The sequence below is a fragment of the Neophocaena asiaeorientalis genome, unplaced genomic scaffold (genome assembly GCF_003031525.2).
Source record: "Neophocaena asiaeorientalis asiaeorientalis breed wild unplaced genomic scaffold, Neophocaena_asiaeorientalis_V1.1 scaffold2, whole genome shotgun sequence".
NCBI lineage: Eukaryota > Metazoa > Chordata > Mammalia > Artiodactyla > Phocoenidae > Neophocaena > Neophocaena asiaeorientalis.
In genome coordinates, this window is record NW_020172182.1 from 168,774 (window position 1) to 188,003 (window position 19,230).

The 19,230-nt window shown below is 35.9% G+C and overlaps 1 protein-coding gene, 1 long non-coding RNA gene, 1 other non-coding gene and 1 pseudogene across 5 annotated transcripts in view; 3 read left to right on the forward strand and 1 right to left on the reverse strand.

Moving 5' to 3' along the window:
• The window catches only part of LOC112410677 (uncharacterized), a 29,439-nt gene extending 15,750 nt beyond the window's left edge, over nt 1–13,689 (forward strand). Inside the window, exon 3 of the long non-coding RNA XR_003005473.1 lies at nt 13,316–13,689. This is a non-coding gene — a long non-coding RNA (uncharacterized LOC112410677). The remainder of the gene's footprint in view (nt 1–13,315) is intronic.
• Nucleotides 1,903–19,230, reverse strand: part of MINDY2 (MINDY lysine 48 deubiquitinase 2) — a 73,242-nt gene continuing 55,914 nt past the window's right edge. The window contains exons 7-10 of one of the 3 annotated variants that reach the window (XM_024761364.1): nt 8,576–8,749; nt 5,782–5,976; nt 5,328–5,408; nt 4,448–4,509 (exon numbers count right to left, since the gene is read on the reverse strand). In XM_024761364.1, the coding sequence (XP_024617132.1) occupies nt 5,328–5,408; nt 5,782–5,976; nt 8,576–8,749 (450 nt within the window). In that variant the 3' untranslated portion in view covers nt 4,448–4,509. Of the gene's footprint in view, nt 4,510–5,327; nt 5,409–5,474; nt 5,977–8,575; nt 8,750–19,230 lie in introns of those variants that run through there. The other 2 variants (XM_024761357.1, XM_024761349.1) reach the window with 2 other exon arrangements.
• LOC112410718 (U6 spliceosomal RNA) lies at nt 8,089–8,195 on the forward strand. Its single transcript, XR_003005483.1, has one exon. It is a non-coding gene; the product is annotated as a U6 spliceosomal RNA (small nuclear RNA).
• Nucleotides 14,021–15,566, forward strand: LOC112410663 (RING finger protein 11 pseudogene; annotated as a pseudogene).

Below are 19,230 nucleotides of genomic sequence, written 5' to 3' on the forward strand. Positions count from 1 at the left end.
GCCCGTTACTTTACTATTTTCAGTCACTTTCTAAAAGAAATTTAATTGTATATTACCAAATAACATTTTACACTTAAAAAACAGAAATAATTTAAATAGCCCTAAAAAGGACAGTACTTAAGAGATCTAAATGAATTCCATCCATGCAAAAATGTTTACATATATGTATTAGTAACCTGATCCCATTGTACTTTGTTCCATGAAGAGGCAAAGAGAATCTAAATATTTAGAAATATGAAAGATATCAGAAAAAATAGATTTTTAATGCTTTTATACTCCCAAAATACTCTTGGTTTTGATCCTATAGCCCACAGAACACAAAAGCAACTGTAAAATACTACATTTGGGGAAGAGGGAATTCCCTGGCAGGGGGCACGGGTTTGATCCCTGGAGAGGGAACTAAGATCCCACATGCTATGCAGCGTAGCAAAAAAAAAAAAAAAAAAAAAATTGGGGGAAGAGATGATGCCATGCTCAAAGACAAGATAATTCTACAAACTTTGACAACATTAAAAAAAACAAAAAACTGGCTTTAGAAATATTGTCATTGGGGGAAAAAATCTACACATTCAAGAACAAAAGATGTGTAATATTTATGATTATTTCAATAATACCCTGTGCTTATACTATGCCCTTTATTCCAAGGTGCACAGCACTAAAAATGAGCGTCCTTTAGATATTTAGAGTAAATCGAGGCATGGTAAATTTGCCGAAGGCAAGATAAAAGCCAGGCTTTTAGACAAAATGATTCAGAATTTCACATTTCCCATACCTTAAAATACAAACTATATGCCATCTTTAATGCCTCCATCTTATTTTATCAAACATTAGTAAATTTATTATTATAGTTTAAGTTGTATGCCTAAATATTCTGTGATAGGTAAAAGCCATAAGCTTTCCATCATGTTTTACAATAACTCCATTGAAATAGGAAAGTTAAGTGAAACACAATCAATTTGCTTTTTGCTTTTTTTTAAAAAAAATTTAAATAAATGAGATTGTTTTAGGACAGTTCTAGAAATTCTTGCCTTGATTTTTCTTCAGCAGAATTTTACAAATATCTGCTTTATATGCCAACATTAATAATGATAGTTCTTTCCTTAAATATATACTTTACTTCTAGTCCTCTTTCCTCTCAAGATCTTCTGTCTCTTTGTGAACTGAGTTGGTGATTCATTAAAAACAAAATGTTAAGGTTTGTGAAAGTACAAAATGGTTAATGTTGGGTTCAGTCAACTAATCTCTGATAGTAATTTGCTTAATTAAGCTAAGATCAAGAAGTATGAGGAAGAATTCAAAACATAAGTAGTCAAATACTAGAAATTTTAGACAAAAAATATATACATATATTCCAAAGACTAATCTTAACCTTAAATCTATGTCTCATTCAACTACTAACTTGACATCTTGAAACATGAAATAAGTTACTTTAACTATGCACACTGAAACAGCATATTATAGGAAGCAGCCAATTCCAATTTTAGCTGCCTTAAACAGCTTGGTGATGCTGATTCTTAAATCTGAGACTCCTTTGAGAATCTATTAGAAGTCATGGATCCTTGCTTCAGAAACACACACACACACACACACACACACACACACGATGTATTTTTTAGTGTTGATAACATACTATAAATCACAGCGTTGTTGATTCAATGGGATTAACATGAAGAAAATTTTCATACTGTTAACAAAGACTGGTCACTAACCTTAAGGAAAAGTCTTTGAAGTATGAGACAGTTCAATGACCATATCCATTCATTCATCTGCTTCTTTTGCTAGCTCTGGTTGCAGAAGAGGTGATTGGTTGATGCAAATGTGTCTCTAATCTAGCCTATAAATCTTAAAAACAAAAATGTTTAAGTTCTAATTTCTACTAGCAGTGCACATGTAACAGTTTTCAAGCATTATAAAATACTGTGAAGGAAAGACTAATATACCACTATCAAATTCCAGTGTACCTAAACCAACAATGAAATGTCTAAATATGTAATTTGTTGACTTGAGCAAAATAAAGACATAATAGCTCTAAATTCTTTATAACTTTCAAGGATGGGAAACCAGTATCTCTCAGAAGTTTTTTTTTTAAATAGAATTGAACATTTAATTTTCCCCCACAGTATTCAAAGTAAACATTTTATCATTATTACTCTTGGTATATCAAACTGAATTCCAGGAATGTAAGAAAGCCTGACTGGGAAATATTACATAGAAAAAGGTTGAATTAACAAACACATTACATTTCTTAGTTATTTCTTATAAGTATACGTTGACATTTACTTATCTGATAGCAGCACTGCTGGTTTTGAGTGAATTTTTTTTTCTTCTAATGGGACTGCAGAATGGCAGTGTTATCTTTGGAACAAATTAAGACAGTAACAATTAACAGAAGAATACCTTCTACACATATATGTTGCAAGGGCAATAAATAGTTAAGTATATAATTATGGAAAAATATGCCTCAAATATGTTTTTTAAAATTTCTAAGGATTTATTGTTTTGCTTCTTAATAAAATATAATGCACTGTCACTACTATCTGTTCTGGGAAAAACAAACACTGAGGTTTGAGTTTCCTCCTTTAACCAACAGAGTGATATCAAGAATAAACTTGGCCTAAAAATCAACTTGTTTGAGCCAATAGAGAATTCTGTAGTACATTTGATTACTTTAGCAATACACACATATTCTGGGTTATTATTAAGAGACTAACCAAATATTTTGTATGAAAGTTTTATACCCCAAACAGGTTCTCTGATGACTTATCATGCTAGCATATGAAATTTGAAGGAATAACAAATGGTATAACATAAACAGACATGCAATATAGAAGGATGTAAAAGATACAGCTTGACCCTGGATATTTCCCTTAGAATAATTTCTTCCATAAATAAGACTTTACTTTTTACATATAGATTTATCTTATATCTGGTCCTGGATCACGGAGAATGTTAAGGACATAGCTTAAGAAATCAAGACCACATTTTTTTGGTAGTCTTTTGTCACCCCAGACCACAAAAAGCATTCTCCAAGTGGATGCTCAGGTTAGATTAAGCTGCTCTTGAACAAACAAATTTACTGAGGCTTAGAATGTAAATCACGTAATGACTTGCAGCAGCAACAGTCTTTTCAAAAATGACTAAAACAAACTTTTAAATATAAAGCATATAAAAAGGACTATTAAGGATAGTTTTCCAAACTATAGAAATACAGGAAAATATGTGTTGCCTCATAATAAAGTTCAATAAATATTCTTTCTGAATCCTAGAAACACTATAAGATGTTATAGGTTTATTTGGTTCTCATAAGTTAGAATAATCTGATTGCTTCTACATAAGTTCCTCCAGATTCTTATCCTCGATAACAGATTTTTACTAATGTTTTTCCACTAGACTGAGAGAGTATCTAACATCCTTTCAAAAATGTGCTTTTTTGTTGGTTTTAATAAGTATACTTAATTTTCTAGAAAATAAACATTTAAAATTTAAGGTTCAAGGTAATTTTAGAAAAAGGTAGACACTGAACTATCTCCTTTTCTATTTCTACATCTCCATATTTACAAGGCCTAGCATCCACATGGTTTCCTCTTTATACTCACTTATCACACTATCAATAAATAGTAACTGTGGTCCAAGTAACCTTTATTAAAGATTTCAAAATTCCTCAAATTTTATAACACTACAAAGTTATTAAGATTTGATTTTGATGAGTATTGGTGTTATGTAATTTTTTTTTATTGGAAAAGAAATACAAATCTTTTTTTTTCTATCTAAATTAAATCCAAGCTCCATTATTAGTTCTCAAGATATATCTAAAATGTACATTCCTAAAGGTAAAGCTGTTCAAGGGCTGAACTAGTCCAATATACAATTGAGGGTTATTTATTCTTGTTATTTGTGTCTTTTCTTTTCTTTTTAAATCTATATTAAACCCCTGGTTTCTCATGGATTAGATCATAATTTAACATTGTAAAAATTAATTTCAGAAATTATTGTGCTAATATTTAGATTTGAGGAAGGAAACAATGAATACTATTCATTGTTAGAATAGAAGATGAAATAGCTTACTAACTGATATGAGTTATGAATGTCACTATGACACAAATTTGCTGTGATTTGCTTATTTGGCTACAAGTGCATTATTTTTCATGAATGACAACACACAGCATTTTCAACTTGTAACATGAAACTCCAGCTCATAAAGAGTGTACTGTGTGACTTGAAAAAGTCTGATTGTAACTAAGTAACAACCTTTCCCCTGAAAAACATGAACAAAATCCATTGGGAAATCAGGCACAGACGGTATTTATCGGTTTTTCTTCCTTTCCTCCTATGGTTTTGTTTCTGAAGACATACAGATGGTTCCAACATGACCCACACTTGTTACAAAATGACACAGCTATTTTTTTCCTTTTCTTTTTCTTTATCTTTTTCTCGAGGTTCCTTTCGTTTACGTTCACTATTCCCAGATTGTCTGCCACTCGATGGAGAGGCTTGTGCTGGCTGGCTTTGCTTTAAGAAAAATAAACAGGAAAAAATTACCACAATTTTTCCAAGATGCTTAAGCATAGTTATCTAGAAAGAAAAACTACAGGAGTGAAATGAATTATTAATGGAAAAAGGCTATTGGTGTATAGACTTGTTATGTGATATGGTATCTGAATAACTGCCTCTATCATTCAGAATAGATATAATTAATGTATCCATTATTCTAAGTAAATGGAACTTCAAACAATAAATAACATATAGCATTATATTGCCTGAAGACTCAAATTCAAGATAACTTATGTTAAAGTTTAGGAAATGTTAAAGAAAGTGACACCTTTTGGCAAGCTACAACAGTTTTCCAAGATCTCATTAAATACTATAATAAACAGATTTTTAAAAGGAGGGAAACAAACCCCTGAGGACTCAGAGTGTGAAATGTGTATTCTGTGCAATGAGAGAACTTTTTTAGTGAAAAGCTAATCATAACATGGTAGGTTTTAAATTTTAAGCTTGGAGTAGTCAATATTTCTAGAAATAGAAATGTTATACCTATTTTAATAGAGACCTCTATATTTAAAGTTTCATCAGATCTTAAAGGGCATCAAGCTTTCTTGAATACCCAAATCAAAGGAATAGTTCTAGCATGGTACAAACATAAAAGAAGGGGAATATTTTTTTCATTTAATGAAATGAGATTTAAGAAATAGAAACCCCCTTAGTTACATTTTCAGTGCTTAAAACATTTAGCTGGGGAAAGTGGAAAGGTGCTAACCTTTGTTGAATACTTAGCACATGTCAAACATTGGATTAAATGCTAACATTATTTATTCTTAACCACAAACCTAAGGGTTAAGTATTATCTTCTTTTTTCCAGATAGGGAAAATGAAGCTAAGAGACGTAGAGGACTTTGTCCATGTTGCACCTAGTAAGGGGAGACAGAAGCAGAAAATGCAAATCCACATTTATCTGGCTCCAAAGTCTACATTCTTTCCAGCAGTACCTCATACTGCCTTCTAATTGATAGGAAAGATTTGTTCAAATTGGTTTATATTGTTTGAAGCTATTAAGAACTTAATAAATTTGGAAAATCTTCCCATCAGAACCTCAGAAAAAGTAAAATTAACTAAATTAGAAATATATTAAGATAATCACAAACTTAGGACAATGTCATAAAATTCATGGATGCTAAAAATGCTAACAGAGTCAATACCTAACTTAAAAGTTTTTATCTCAGCACAAATTTCTTTATTGCTAAAGTGATCATTATATTTAAGAATCAGAACACTAGTTTTTACCTGGGCCTGTGTAGAAGCAGAAGCAGCAGCTGCTGCTGCTTGTTCCTGTTCCTGGTAATATTGAGAAGCTCGTCTATCCTCTTCTTCTTGGAGTTTCTTTGCTAGTTCCAAATCACTGATTCCTTCAGGTATTTGTTCCCAATTGATCTCTTGGCTCTGCTGTTCTTGTTGTAGAGATAATGCCATAAGATAGTCCTAAGAAATTAAATGATAACCATTGTTAGCTATGAGATTTTATCCAAGAACTAACGTGTGTGAATATAGGGGTTATATCTACAAACCTATCAGAGTGGCTTTTAAAAAACATACCAGAGGGTAAATGTAAAAATAGAAGTTTTCTATATATTTGTTTGGGAGGTATGAAATTATTTCAGTGATGTTGCCATTGTTATAAATATTTAAAATATTCATTTGAAATTCTTTCTAGAAGCAGTATATAAGGCATTCGGAAAAGCTTAAAGAAAAAACCACATGTCTGTAGAAAACTGTTACAAAGTAAAAAAGCATAAATAAGAAAGTTAAGATTACCATAACATCATTACACAGAGCCAACTACTGTTAACAATATGTAATTGTTATATATTAATCATTTTTTTCTATATTCACATACAAACACAAACACATCTCCCAACCCCTGAAACTATCATAATCTGCTTTCTTTTCCATTTAATGTTATAAAAGTCTTCTGTTTAAAAAAAGGTTGTAAGAACTTCCCAAGATTATTTATTAAATATTCTTCCAAAAGATGATTTTTAAAGCCAACATAGCTGTCCATCATACAATCATATTCAGTTACTTAACTATGCCTTTCTCCTCCCACACACACACCCAGATTATTTCCTATGAGAGAAAGTGATGCATCTTTGGTCAAAAGTTATGTTATCTAACAAAACATCCACTTTTATTAAGAATTAGTGCTGAATGAAACTTGACTACTCTTGTGCACCTCCCCCAATCTACCCTCAAAATAAGAGAATTTTAAATAACCACAGAGGATATGTAAAAGGTCTTCTTGCCTGTGAAGACCTTGTACTATCTAGCATGATTATCTTACTGACATCAAGAATTTGTCCTTCAAAGTTTTCTCCTCAATTCTTCAAACTCTGCTCTTTGCTAAGTCCCTTCATTGTTACTTTTTTTTTTCCATTGTTACTTTTAAAGACAATATCATACATGTATTCTCAACACCTTACAACTAGATTACTGTGGCAATCTATTGCTTTACTTCATTCCTGTGCCAATATTTTTTACACACAGTAGTTAGAAAAATCCTGTATATTTCTCTTAAGTAACACTTAAAAAACCATGCTCTTGTATATCTTCTGAAGGAAAATGAGTATGTTGATTATTATGGCTTTTGTCAAAGGAAGGCCAAGAGTCTTAGAAAGATCAGTATTTGTTTGAATCAAGTATTCTTTCGTCCATTCATAGCTTGCTATTCAAATTACCATTATAGAACTTAACATATAATATTAGTTGGTCAAATACCTGCCTCCCCAACTAGACTGCAGAATCTTTGAGGACAGGACTGAATGATTTTTCTTTGTGTCCCCAGGATGCAGTTATAGTGCTCAGTACAACTGCTCAATGAATAATGGTTAAATGAACACAGTCTCTATGCACTTAAATTGTTATCAGCGAAACATGTGCCAACTGTTTAACATAAACATATTTCTGCCTCAGTTGAGGAAAATGTCACATCACTGTTATACTTCTAGTAATAAACACACTTGTGGCTTTAAGCCTACCAACCAATAGCAGGCAAAAATCTCATCTGTCTCAGTTCCAAATAAGAATTCTGCTCAGTAGTGCAGCTCCTGCTGTAAGTGTCTGTTCCTCCTTACCTTAGACTCTAAGGCTTAGAACACCCCCCTACTCTTTATCCAGTGTATGCTATCTTCAAGATTCCCTCTTTTCTACTTTTTCTGACTAACCAAAATAGATCTCAAATATGTACTTGTGGGCTTCCCTGGTGGCGCAGTGGTTGAGAGTCCGCCTGCCACTGCAGGGGACATGGGTTCATGCCCCGGTCCGGGAAGATCCCACATGCCACGGAGCGGCTGGGCCCGTGAGCCATGGCTGCTGAGGCTGCGTGTCCGGAGCCTGTGCTCCGCAACGGGAGAGGCCACGACAGTGAGAGGCCCGCATACCACAAAAAAATTAAAAAAAAAAAAAATATGTACTTGTCTCTTCATCTCTACCACCAAGGCTAAGCCATCATCACCTCTTGCTTGGACTGCTAGTCTGCTTACAACTGTGTCCTTCCTATGCATTTGCCACATAGCAGGTTTTTAAAAAGGTAAAGTAGTGCTCGCTTCAGCAGCATAAATACTAAAATTGGAACGATACAGAGAAGATTAGCATGGCTCCTGTGCAAGGATGACACTCAAATTTGTGAAGCATTCCATATTTTTTTACAGCAGTAGAAACATACTGTTATACACATGAAACATATAATGTTATAAACTAATGTTACCTCAATTAAAAAAAAAGGTAAAGTAGATCATGTCACTTCCATGTTTAATACTTCACATACCTTCCCTACTACAATTAGAATAAAATTTAAACTCTTTACCATGACCTTCACAGTTCAATATAATCTGGCCTTCTGAACCAAAGTGTACAATTAATGTACATGTAGAATAATCACTTACCTATTTAGGAAGTGTCAGGAAAATTTCACAAGTATATTAATGAACAAATCTTTAGTTCAAAAATTTGGATAACTAAATTCACATTTGAAAGGAATGAGCACTTTATAAACAATATGAAGAAGATACAACAACAAATTTACCTGATCTATCTGATCTTGTTGTCCTCTGTATACAGTTTCAGGATCAGAAGGAGGCCGCAGATGAAATTCTGAGTCACAGAAATTTCCATCACCATCGACATTGTGTAGGCTTTCCCAAACAACTTTTTCTTCAGTGAGAAACCCCTGGTCTGTTACCAACAAATACAGCAGACCCTTAATAAGAAATAAGAAAAAGGACTGTTAAGTTGATCAAAGCTAGTTAATATTTAAGAGAAACTGTACAATCTTTTTAAAACATAATTATTCCTACTAGTTAGATCTGCACAACATACTAAATAGTTGACCAAGTAGATATCTTATTTGCTCACTGAATTATATCCACTTGGCTTTGAATATAGTTTATAAAAGGTACACTACAGTATGATGAGAAATAGGAGTTCTTGGCATGTTCAACTAATTCATAACTTATAAATAGCCCTTGGGGTTTTTTAATCTCATTTCACAAAATAGAAAAATACTATACAAGTTCCTAAAAAATACATCAGATAACAAATAAGATATAGTCACAATAAAATTATATATTGCCTGTTTTTTAAAAAAATTAAGCACATATGACTAATCCATTTCATACCAATTTTTCCTTCTCTGCACCATTAGCTGCTCTTAATTTATACACCAACAGTACTTTGTACTTTTTCTATAGTAGCATTAAATCACACTGTACAATGATTATGTTTTCTTCCTCGTTCCCCAGACTATTTTTTAATCTCTCTCTGGGCCTAGTGTAGGCTGTATCATAAAGTTGGAGCCTAATATTTATTGAATTAATCAATGAAGTCAATGTATTTACAGTCATTACCATAGAATTTAGCATTGATCTCTAATTGCTCATATGCATTAGTTTTAATTCCAATCATATGTAAAGTGTCCCTAGTATACCATATAACATTTGCAAGCCATTTTTATTTCAGATTTGCCAAGGACAAGACTTTCATTTACTTGTTCAGAGTTCCCACTGGTTAATATAGTGTTTATTATTGCACAAGAACCATACTTTTCAAGTTCTCACTTATACACAATCTTAATAATAATAAGAAATTCCTTTAAAGAATTTGGTGGTGAGGATAGAGAATTACTGAATAAATTCTGAAGCTTTAAAAAAAACTAAGTAGTTGTTATTTTTGAACATTTACTATGTGTCCAGCACTATGGGACACAGCTCCTCCTGAAGTACAAAGTCTTTCCTGTTGTCTAGTAGCAGTTACATTCAAGAATCAGCTGTAGGTACTGGTTAATTTACAAGGTCACTGAAATTACTATTGCAACATGAAAAGGATTCATAAAAAACACATTTTGGTATAAAGTTTAAAGACATTGTTTTAAGAAAAAATTAAGTCCAGGCTCATGTTTTGTTTTGTTTTTTAAATCAGGTTATGTTCCAATTTATCAAATATTGAATGCCTACCATATGCTTAGCACTATGCTAAGTGCTTAAGGATTCATATCATGGGTAGTAATGATCCCACCTTACTCTGGTATTAGTGCCCTTTTTATGTGACTTCATAGAATCCTGGACTTAACAGTATTATAGCACTTTATACATTGAATTGCAGTTGTCTGTTTACTTAATCATCTCTCTTAATACATTTTAAGCTCCTTGAGGACCAGAGTCATGTTTTATTCACCCATGCAGTGTCATTACCTAACTTTTTTTTTTTTTTTTTTTTTTTTTGCGGTACGCGGGCCTCTCATCGGCAGGCGGACTCTCAACCACTGCGCCACCAGGGAGGCCCCTTAACGTATTTTTAATACCCAGTTAGGGTCTACCTTGTTCTGGGATAATTTAAGAGAAAAACTAATTTTCCACTGAATAGATCTGACCCTTCTCTTTATACTTATCACAATGCATTTCAACATATTATATAAGTTTTACAGTTTATTTTGTATAGATCATAGATTGGTTGTTTGTTGGGAAGGAACTATAATCTTATATCAATAATTTTCCTCCAAATGACACTTTAGGATAGGTAAATTCTGGGAGCGTTTCTATTGAAAGCTACTATCATCCATAGCACATGAATATTTAAAAGTTTTAACTAAAAGTATCCATTTCTTGGTATAGGTGACCTGTCTTCTCATGGACCATCAGCCTCAATTTCTTCCTCTTTTAGATCTTGACATTTATCAAAAAAAGTCTGTAACTGGTCCACTGTCAACAATGCTGGTTATTACTTAAAATAACAAAGCATGTGTCAGTATAGTACTGACTACCTTAGGCCCATTTGTTCCTGAGAGTCTACAATTAAATCACCAACAAGAATATTTCTTGGGGGCTTCCCTGCTGGTGCAGTGGTTGAGAGTCCACCTGCCGATGCAGGGGACATGGGTTCGTGCCCGAGTCCGGGAAGATCCCACATGCCACGGAGCGGCTGGGTCTGAGAGCCATGGCCGCTGAGCCTGCGCGTCCGGAGCCTGTGCTCCGCAACGGGAGAGGCCACAACAGTGAGAGGCCCACGTACCGCAACAACAACAACAACAAAAAAGAATATTAGAATATTTCTTGCTTTGTATCCCAGCACTTTTGTTAATATTATCTAGCCAAAGCTTTCTTTTCTAAGCCTTAAATCTTCTGCTTAATCTGACTCACCAGTCTCTAAAATATTAATTTCACAAAAAAATACAGAATGCATATATTAAATTTTGTTTATTAATGTATAAAATGTATGTTTAATATTACATAAAAACAAATGAGATTAGATAATTTTTTAAATTTTTTAAAAAATGGGCAATTAAATCACAAAAGAAGACTGAACGAAAACCTGTTCTATCTAAAATACTCTGATAATTCTATATAGAGTATATACGTTACTTTTATTAACAATATACATAATACTATCACATTTTGTAAATTGGTAAAATAGAAGAAAACCTGATAATGTAATACAAAAATTAAGTAATTCCAGCCTTTAAAATACAGAGGAAAGCACTGCCTCAATATTTCTGGTTAACTAGCTTGGATTTGAATTATTTAAAGTCTTTGGACCTTAGTTTTCTTTTCTTATAAAGTGATATAGAATCAGTGAGATGAGAGGATTTCTAAGGAATTTTATATATTGAAAGATGAACTTTACTCCTACTTAACAAACATCAATCTCACCTACAAGTAACTTTCTTACCCACCCAGAGAGGCAGAGCTGTTGAGTGTGAAGTTAAAAGTCAGACTGGAGCTGTTTACAAGCTGTGTGGTCTTGAGCAAGTTACTCAGGGCTTTAAGCCTGTTCTCTCAGATGTAAGGTGGGAAGTTGTGAAAATTAAATGAGATAATGAACGTAAAATGCTTAGTATAATGCAGGGCACATGAACAGCCCCTAAATCTATCTGGGTTTCTTTATCTATCTCCTTTTCCTGCCTCTTATTTAAAGGGAAAAGCTGGATCTCTCTGCCTGTACTGTTGGAATCACTTTTCTGTTACCACATTTCTTTCCCCTTCCCGCCTCTAAAAATTTTTTTGAAAAGAAAGTGACAATTTGGAAATTCCCTGGTGGTCCATTGGTTAGTACTCCACGCTTCCATTGCAGGGGCCATGGGTTTGATCCCTGGTCGGGGAACTAAGATCCTACAAGGTGCGTGGCACGGCCCAAAAAAAAAAAAAAAAAAAAGTGACAATTTCTGATGTATTAACTACCTTTTAAAAATATCTAAATTAGGTGAATTTTTACTTAAGTGTAGCCTTATGTGGAAAAAAAAATTCCCACCATAGTCTTAGTCGAAGAGAAAAGTGAATGGACAAACTTATTTTATTTCTTTAATATGGCTTTAGTACTTATCTTGAACTGTATCTCCTAAACTACTCTCACTTCTAATCCTTAAATGTAAAGTAAAAAAGCAAACTAATAAAAGCCAACCTTAAAAAACACCTTGGTTTCGAATATACTCCAGAGAGTTGTCAATAATTTAAAAACAAGTGGTAGAGGAAACAGTCAAAACATGGATATAAAAGTTGATATGGGAAAGGGATGATCAAGGGGGAGTCACGATGGGGAAAGAACTAGGCAGATGTCGTTATTTAACCAAAGATCTAGAAGCTAGGTGATCTAGACAGAGGCCAAGGAATCAGTAGTTTATTTTACTCAAGAGCAAGCAGGGGGGCTTCCCTGGTGGTGTGGTGGTTGGAAGTCTGCCTGCCAGTGCAGAGAACGCAGGTTCGATCCCTGGTCTGGGAGGATCCCACATGCTGCGAAGCGACTGGACTGGACCTGTGTGCCACAACTGCTGGGCCTGTGCTCTAGAGCCCTTAGGCCACAAATGCTGAGCCTGTGGGCCACGGCTACTGAGGCTCGCATGCCTGGAGCCTGTGCTCTGCGGTGGGAGAGGCCACCGTGGTGAGGGGCCCGCGTGCTGCGGCGAGGGCTGGCCCCCGCTTGCCGCGGCTGTAAAGTGCCTGCATGCAGCAGCGGGGACCCAACGCAGCCAAAAATAAATAAATTTTAAAATTTATTTTTTAAAAAAAGAGCAAGCAGGAAGTATTAGAGAAGCGGAGGAGGATCATTAAAATAAAAAGGAATAACTAGATCGTGGATACAGAGTTATATATATAAGAATCCCGAAGCAGAACAGACCAAAATAGGTCTGTTTCTAGGAAAGTGCGGATTTATTTACAGCCCATTTTTATACTTTCAAATTTCCTGTCTGGTTAAAAGTCATCTTACTATTTAGAACCACAAGAATGGCCCTGAAAGCATGTGCACTCTCACTAACATCTCCTCCTGCTACTTTCAGATCCTAATCTTAGTTATGCTGATGAAAAGCACAGATCTTCGTAGGATCATGTACTCAATGTGGATTTGCCAAAATGATCTGCCCAGTTTAACTGTACGAGATTAAATGGAATTACATGGAGCAAGGTAACATACGAGATAGAAATTAGGGGTATATGTATTTTTGCCAATGGACGGTGAGGGAAGAATAGTTTAATCAAGGGTTCATGGAGAGCGCTATTACAACTAATAACTAACAAGAGCTGGACTTGATTGCTTTGCTAGTAATGGAAGAGGTACTTGTCCAGAGTTTAGGAATGGTAAACGACAAAACTAGAAATAAGAGGAGTTTCCGAAAACAGGAAGTCAACTAGTATCTGCTGTCAGAGAAAATGTCACGAGAGGCTGTGCAATCAAAACCATAGATCCGGGCTTCCCTGGTGGCGCAGTGGTTGGGAGTCCGCCTGCCGATGCAGGAGACACGGGTTCGTGCCCCGGTCTGGGAGGATCCCAACGTGCCGCGGAGCGGCTGGGCCCGTGAGCCATGGCCGCTGGGCCTGCACGTCCGGAGCCTGTGCTCCGCAGCGGGAGAGGCCGCAGCAGTGAGAGGCCCGCGTACCGCAAAAAAAAAACCCCACCATAGATCCATACACAGTTGAGAAGTGTGAAGTTGACTGGTAAATTATTATAAAAATCAAGAATAGGAAAAAAGTATAATAGGGAAAAAATCAATTTAATTCACACATCCTCTGCGACTCTGCGATGACAGAAGGCCTAATTAAAAAGTCTATGGAGGGGAGAAGACTGTCAAAACAGCACACAGATCACACACCCCAGCCCCGGAAGATGGGGAACTGCCTCAAGTCCCCCACTTCGGATGACATCTCCCTGCTTCACGAGTCTCAGTCCGACCGGGCTAGCTTTGGCGAGGGGACTGAGCGGGATCAGGAGCCGCCGCGGCCTTATCAGGAACAAGTTCCAGTTCCGGTCTATCATCCAACACCTAGCCAGACTCACCTAGCAACTCAGCTGACTGAAGAGGAACAAATTAGGATAGCTCAAAGAATAGGCCTTATACAGCATCTGCCTAAAGGAGTTTATGAACCTGGAAGAGATGGATCAGAAAAAAAAGATCTGGGAGTGTGTCATCTGTATGATGGACTTTGTTCATGGTGACCCAATTCGATTTCTCCCGTGCATGCATATCTATCATCTGGACTGTATGGACAACTGGTTGATGAGATCCTTCACATGCCCCTCCTGCATGAAGCCCGTTGATGCAGCACTGCTTTCGTCCTATGAGACTGATTGAGCCAGGGTCTCTCATCTGACTTCAAGTGAACCATCATTTTTGGTGGTTTTGATCTTTTGTCACTGAGCCCAAAAAGCCAGGGATTAGGGATTAAGATCACGCACAAAAGTTTCCTAAATATTCCTGAATGGCTGCAGATGTTGGGGAAAAGTATGTGATATTTTAGAAACTTAGGGGGAAAAGTAGGAAGGTATTTTTATGTAAAGCCTTGACCCAGTGTTCAAAAATATAATTGTATTTAGATCTTGTTATTGCTCCAGTACATAGGAATTGTGTAAAGTGTTAAAGCAGCTGTATAAGTTTAAATTGTGTATGTCGAAGATTAGGAAAAAGATAGTGGTTGTTTTTCCTAAATGAAGTAATTTTCTTCTTCCCCCCCACCCAAATTCTTTTCTCAAGTTGCTGGCATTTGGGTCAAGGTTTTATTAAAAGCTACATTTTACAACACTGGCACAAAAAAAGTAGTTTTAAGCTTGTTTGTACAGTTCTTTTTTCCACTGGAAATGGAATTCATTGCCTTAGGTATTTTTAAATAGTGTATTATTATCGTTGGGGCTGGCTCTATGCTTGAAAACCAGTTTATTTATAACCTGTTATAAGTGCTATATCTGTTTGCAGTTAGGAAATGCAGAATTCAAAGTGATCTCCTAGTGTGTAAGCAAGCTGAGATGCACTATCCCTTTTCTATAAAAAAATGAGTTAATGTGTCAAGAAACCAACTCTAGTAAAGTGGGATTTAATATTACCCTTTCCTATGTGTTTCACCTAATTATTTTGGTTGTTAATATGGTGATAACTAAAAGTCAAGGTAAATTTCAAACATTAAGAATTCTGATTTATTGAGCTTGAATTATGCCACCATGCTTATGTAAAAATGAAAGTGGCACCATGGTTAAACTGAGAAAAGTTTCTCAGTTGTAACAATTTTGATTTATTCTTTCCTGTGACCTCCTTCCCTGTATTGTAGTGCTGAGGTTAGTGAAGTTATGTAAAACACATCTCTGTTTCTGTTTCTTGGAAGAACAGTCCTGCTAGTTGACTGACAATTCTAAGCAGGGAGAATTAAGATAAATGTGTTTCATGTTTTGCACACAAATGCAGAATTTGTATAACCACATGGCTTCATAGTTGTGATCTCAAAAAAGAAGGAATTTCTCTTTTATCTTTTTCTTGCAGTTAATATAAGAACACTGAATCTCTAAGCTTCTGAAATGTTAGAAGTAGAGATGGTCTAGTAAGGATGTAGTTGTAATGTTTTATCCATTTAGCATGTGTTTATTTTTCTTAGTGTACTCAAAGGTGACATATTTGTTCAACTCAGTGATATTACAGCTAAAAAAATCATTCATTAGCAAAAGGAGAAGCAATCTCAACCCAACAATCAAATGTTTCTTATTATTTTATATTGAGTTGAATATTTGACTTTAACACTTTTCTACATATAAAACACAAGTCTCTTGAAGGGTTCTTCATAATTGCATTATAGAAGAATTTAGTAGGTCATAAGCACTTAAAGATTTAACATTCAACTGTAGCAGTATCTATGTTGGTTAATTTTCTTATAAGCCCCACGATGAGTTTGAGAAAAATGGAAAGAAATTAGATTATCAGGTTCTATTAAATTGTTACATATATCTTGCTTAAGTTTTAGTTCATTAATTTATATCCAATTACATAAAGCAAATTTGGAGGAAACACCTGAAGTTGTGCAATATTTTCAGAGATATTACTTTTTTCTATCTTTGTGTTTTCTACTTAAACATGATGTCTGTCATCAAGTATTATAGTCACTTTCTTTTTTCTAGATTGTTAAATTGATAAATGAACTTTTTTAAAAAAATCATCTTCTATGTTGCTGTTAGTCTTTATTACAAGGCTTCTTTCACAGAAGTTTGGCAGTAATATTGAAGGAACCAGGATTGAGCTGAATGCTTTTTTTTTTTCTGTGTGCGGGCCTCTCACTGCTGTGGTCTCTCCCGTTGCGGAGCACAGGCTCCAGACGCGCAGGCTCAGTGGCCATGGCTCACGGGACCAGCCGCTCAGCGGCATGTGGGATCTTCCTGGACCAGGGCACGAACCTGTGTCCCCTGCATCGGCAGGCGGACTCTCAACCACTGCGCCACCAGGGAAGCCCCTGAATGCTTTTTTTTTAAGGTACTTTGTATTCTTTAATTTTGATCTCCACATACCATGTTAAGAACTATCAATTTTGGCTTTTACCAAGTTAAATAAAGTTATATTACAGTTGCAAAAAAAAAAAGTCTATGGAGGGCTTCCCTGGTGGCACAGTGGTTAAGAATCTGCCTGCCAATGCAGGGGACACAGGTTCAAGGCCTTGTCCGGGAAGATCCCACAGGCTGCGAAGCAACTAAGCCCGTGCTCCACAACTACTGAGCCTGCGCTCTAGAGCCCATGAGCCACAATTACTGAGCCCGCGTGCCACAACTACTGAAGCCCATGCGCCTAGAGCCCATGCTCCACAACAAGAGAAGCCACCACAATGAGAAGCCCTCACACAGCAAGGAAGAGTAGCTCCTGCTCGCCACAACTAGAGAAAGCCTGTGCACAGCAACGATGACTCAACACAAGCAAAAATAAATAAAAATAAAATTAATTTTTTAAAAAAGCCTATGGAAATGGAATCATAAAGCTAGTAAACAGAGAATACTTTGTCCAGTTTTAGAAATATGGTTTGAGAGAGTCATCAAAAAGTTTAACTGAACAAGAGAATTTGCCCCTGCCTCTACCCAAAGTCTGGAGACAGGAGTTAGAACAGAGATAAAGTACTAGAGAATATTAAAGGAGACACATACCTTGCCTTTGGTCAAACAAAAGTCCATGGCTCATACATCTCTAGAGTTCCAAAAGACTTTAGATGACAAAAATATTTTACACACAAGGTAGAATTTAGTAAATTGCTAAGGAAATTGGTACAACCTGTAAAGAAACTAGAGCTTCCCTTTCCCAGGTAATCCTTTTTGTCCCAACACAGACTTCTTCCTTGTTGGTCTTGGTCCTGAGATAATAATGGCATATGATATGATGTGGGTACCAAAAAGTATAAAAACCCTTTCTACAAATCACAGTAAAAATAAGCCCCACTAATAGAATAATACACTTATAGATACTTTTGACTGATTGCCAACTTATTATAGACTGGCAGTTTATTATTATAGGTCCCTAGTTATACACACCATTTATCTGTAGTAGAAAATATTCTATCCAGATATTAAATTTATTTTTTGTTGAAAGTATATCTAGAGGGACTTCCCTGGTAATCCAGTCATAAAGAATCCGCCTTCCAATGCAGGGGACGCGGGTTCAATCCCTGGTCAGGGAACTAAGATCTCACGTGCCACGGGGCAACTAAAGCCCATGTGCCTCAACTAGACAGCCCATGTACTGAAACTACAGAGCCCACGTGCTCTGGAGCCCGTGCACCACAACAAAGAGCCCATGTGCTCTAGAGCCTGCACGCCACTAGAGAAGAAAAAACATACATGCTACAACTAGAGATAGAGAGAAGCCCATGCGCCGCAATGAACAGCCCACACGCCACAACTAAAGATCCCGCGGGACTTCGCTGGTGGCGCAGTGGTTAAGAATCCGCCTGCCAATGCAAGCCACATGGGTTCAGTCCCTGGTCCAGGAAGATCCCACATGCCTCAGAGCAACTAAGCCTGTGTGCCACAACTACTGAGCCTGCGCTCTAGAGCCCGCAAGACACAACTACTGAGCTCGCATGCCACACTGAAGCCTGTGCACCTAGAGTCCATGCTCTGCAACTAGAGGAGCCACCACAATGAGGAGTCCACACACCACAATGAAGAGTAGCCCCCACTCGCCACAGCTAGAGAAAAACCGAGCACAGCAATAAACACCCAACACAGCCAAAAATAAATAAACAAATTTATTTAAAAAAAAAAAAGATCCTGCATGTCTCATCAAAGATTCCACGTGCCACAAGACCTGACACAGCCATAAAAATAAATAAATAAATAAATAAATAAAATATATTTTTTTAAAAAGGAAAGTATATCTAGAATTCCATGGAATGAACTGTGTTTATACTCTAGTTGTTCCAAAGAGTTCACAGGGGCAGGAAGATGCAAAATAAAGTGATCATTAAATATGAATGCATAAAATGGCCCTAAAAATCTCAGGGTCCTTCAAAAGTGAAATGTTAGAAGTCCTTATGAAGACCTAATGCAGCAGTAAAAGTAGGCATACCTTATTGGAAAAAGCAGCTTTCTAGTTTTTCCTTACTTGTATCCTTATAGATTCCTTAGGGCTCAAGTTTATAAAGAACTATAGAAACTCTAACAACCCAGCAATTAGTGGTACAGAATAATAGTTTTAATGCTGAACAGGTTTAATAGAACAAGGGCACAATCTTCCATCTTATTTCCTTATCAAGCAAATGCAGGAACCCCTTCCTTAAATTTTAGTAAGTATTCCTTTAGGGCTTCTAGTTTTACACCAACAACTGAAGAAGTGCTATAGATTTTATGGTAAGTCAGTTATCAGTCACTGGGTCAATTAGGAGGGAAAGTGTCTCTGACTCTCATAAAGAATGTACTCATTGGGTACTTTGCCAGAGTAAAGCAGCGTCTAATTTAAAGACC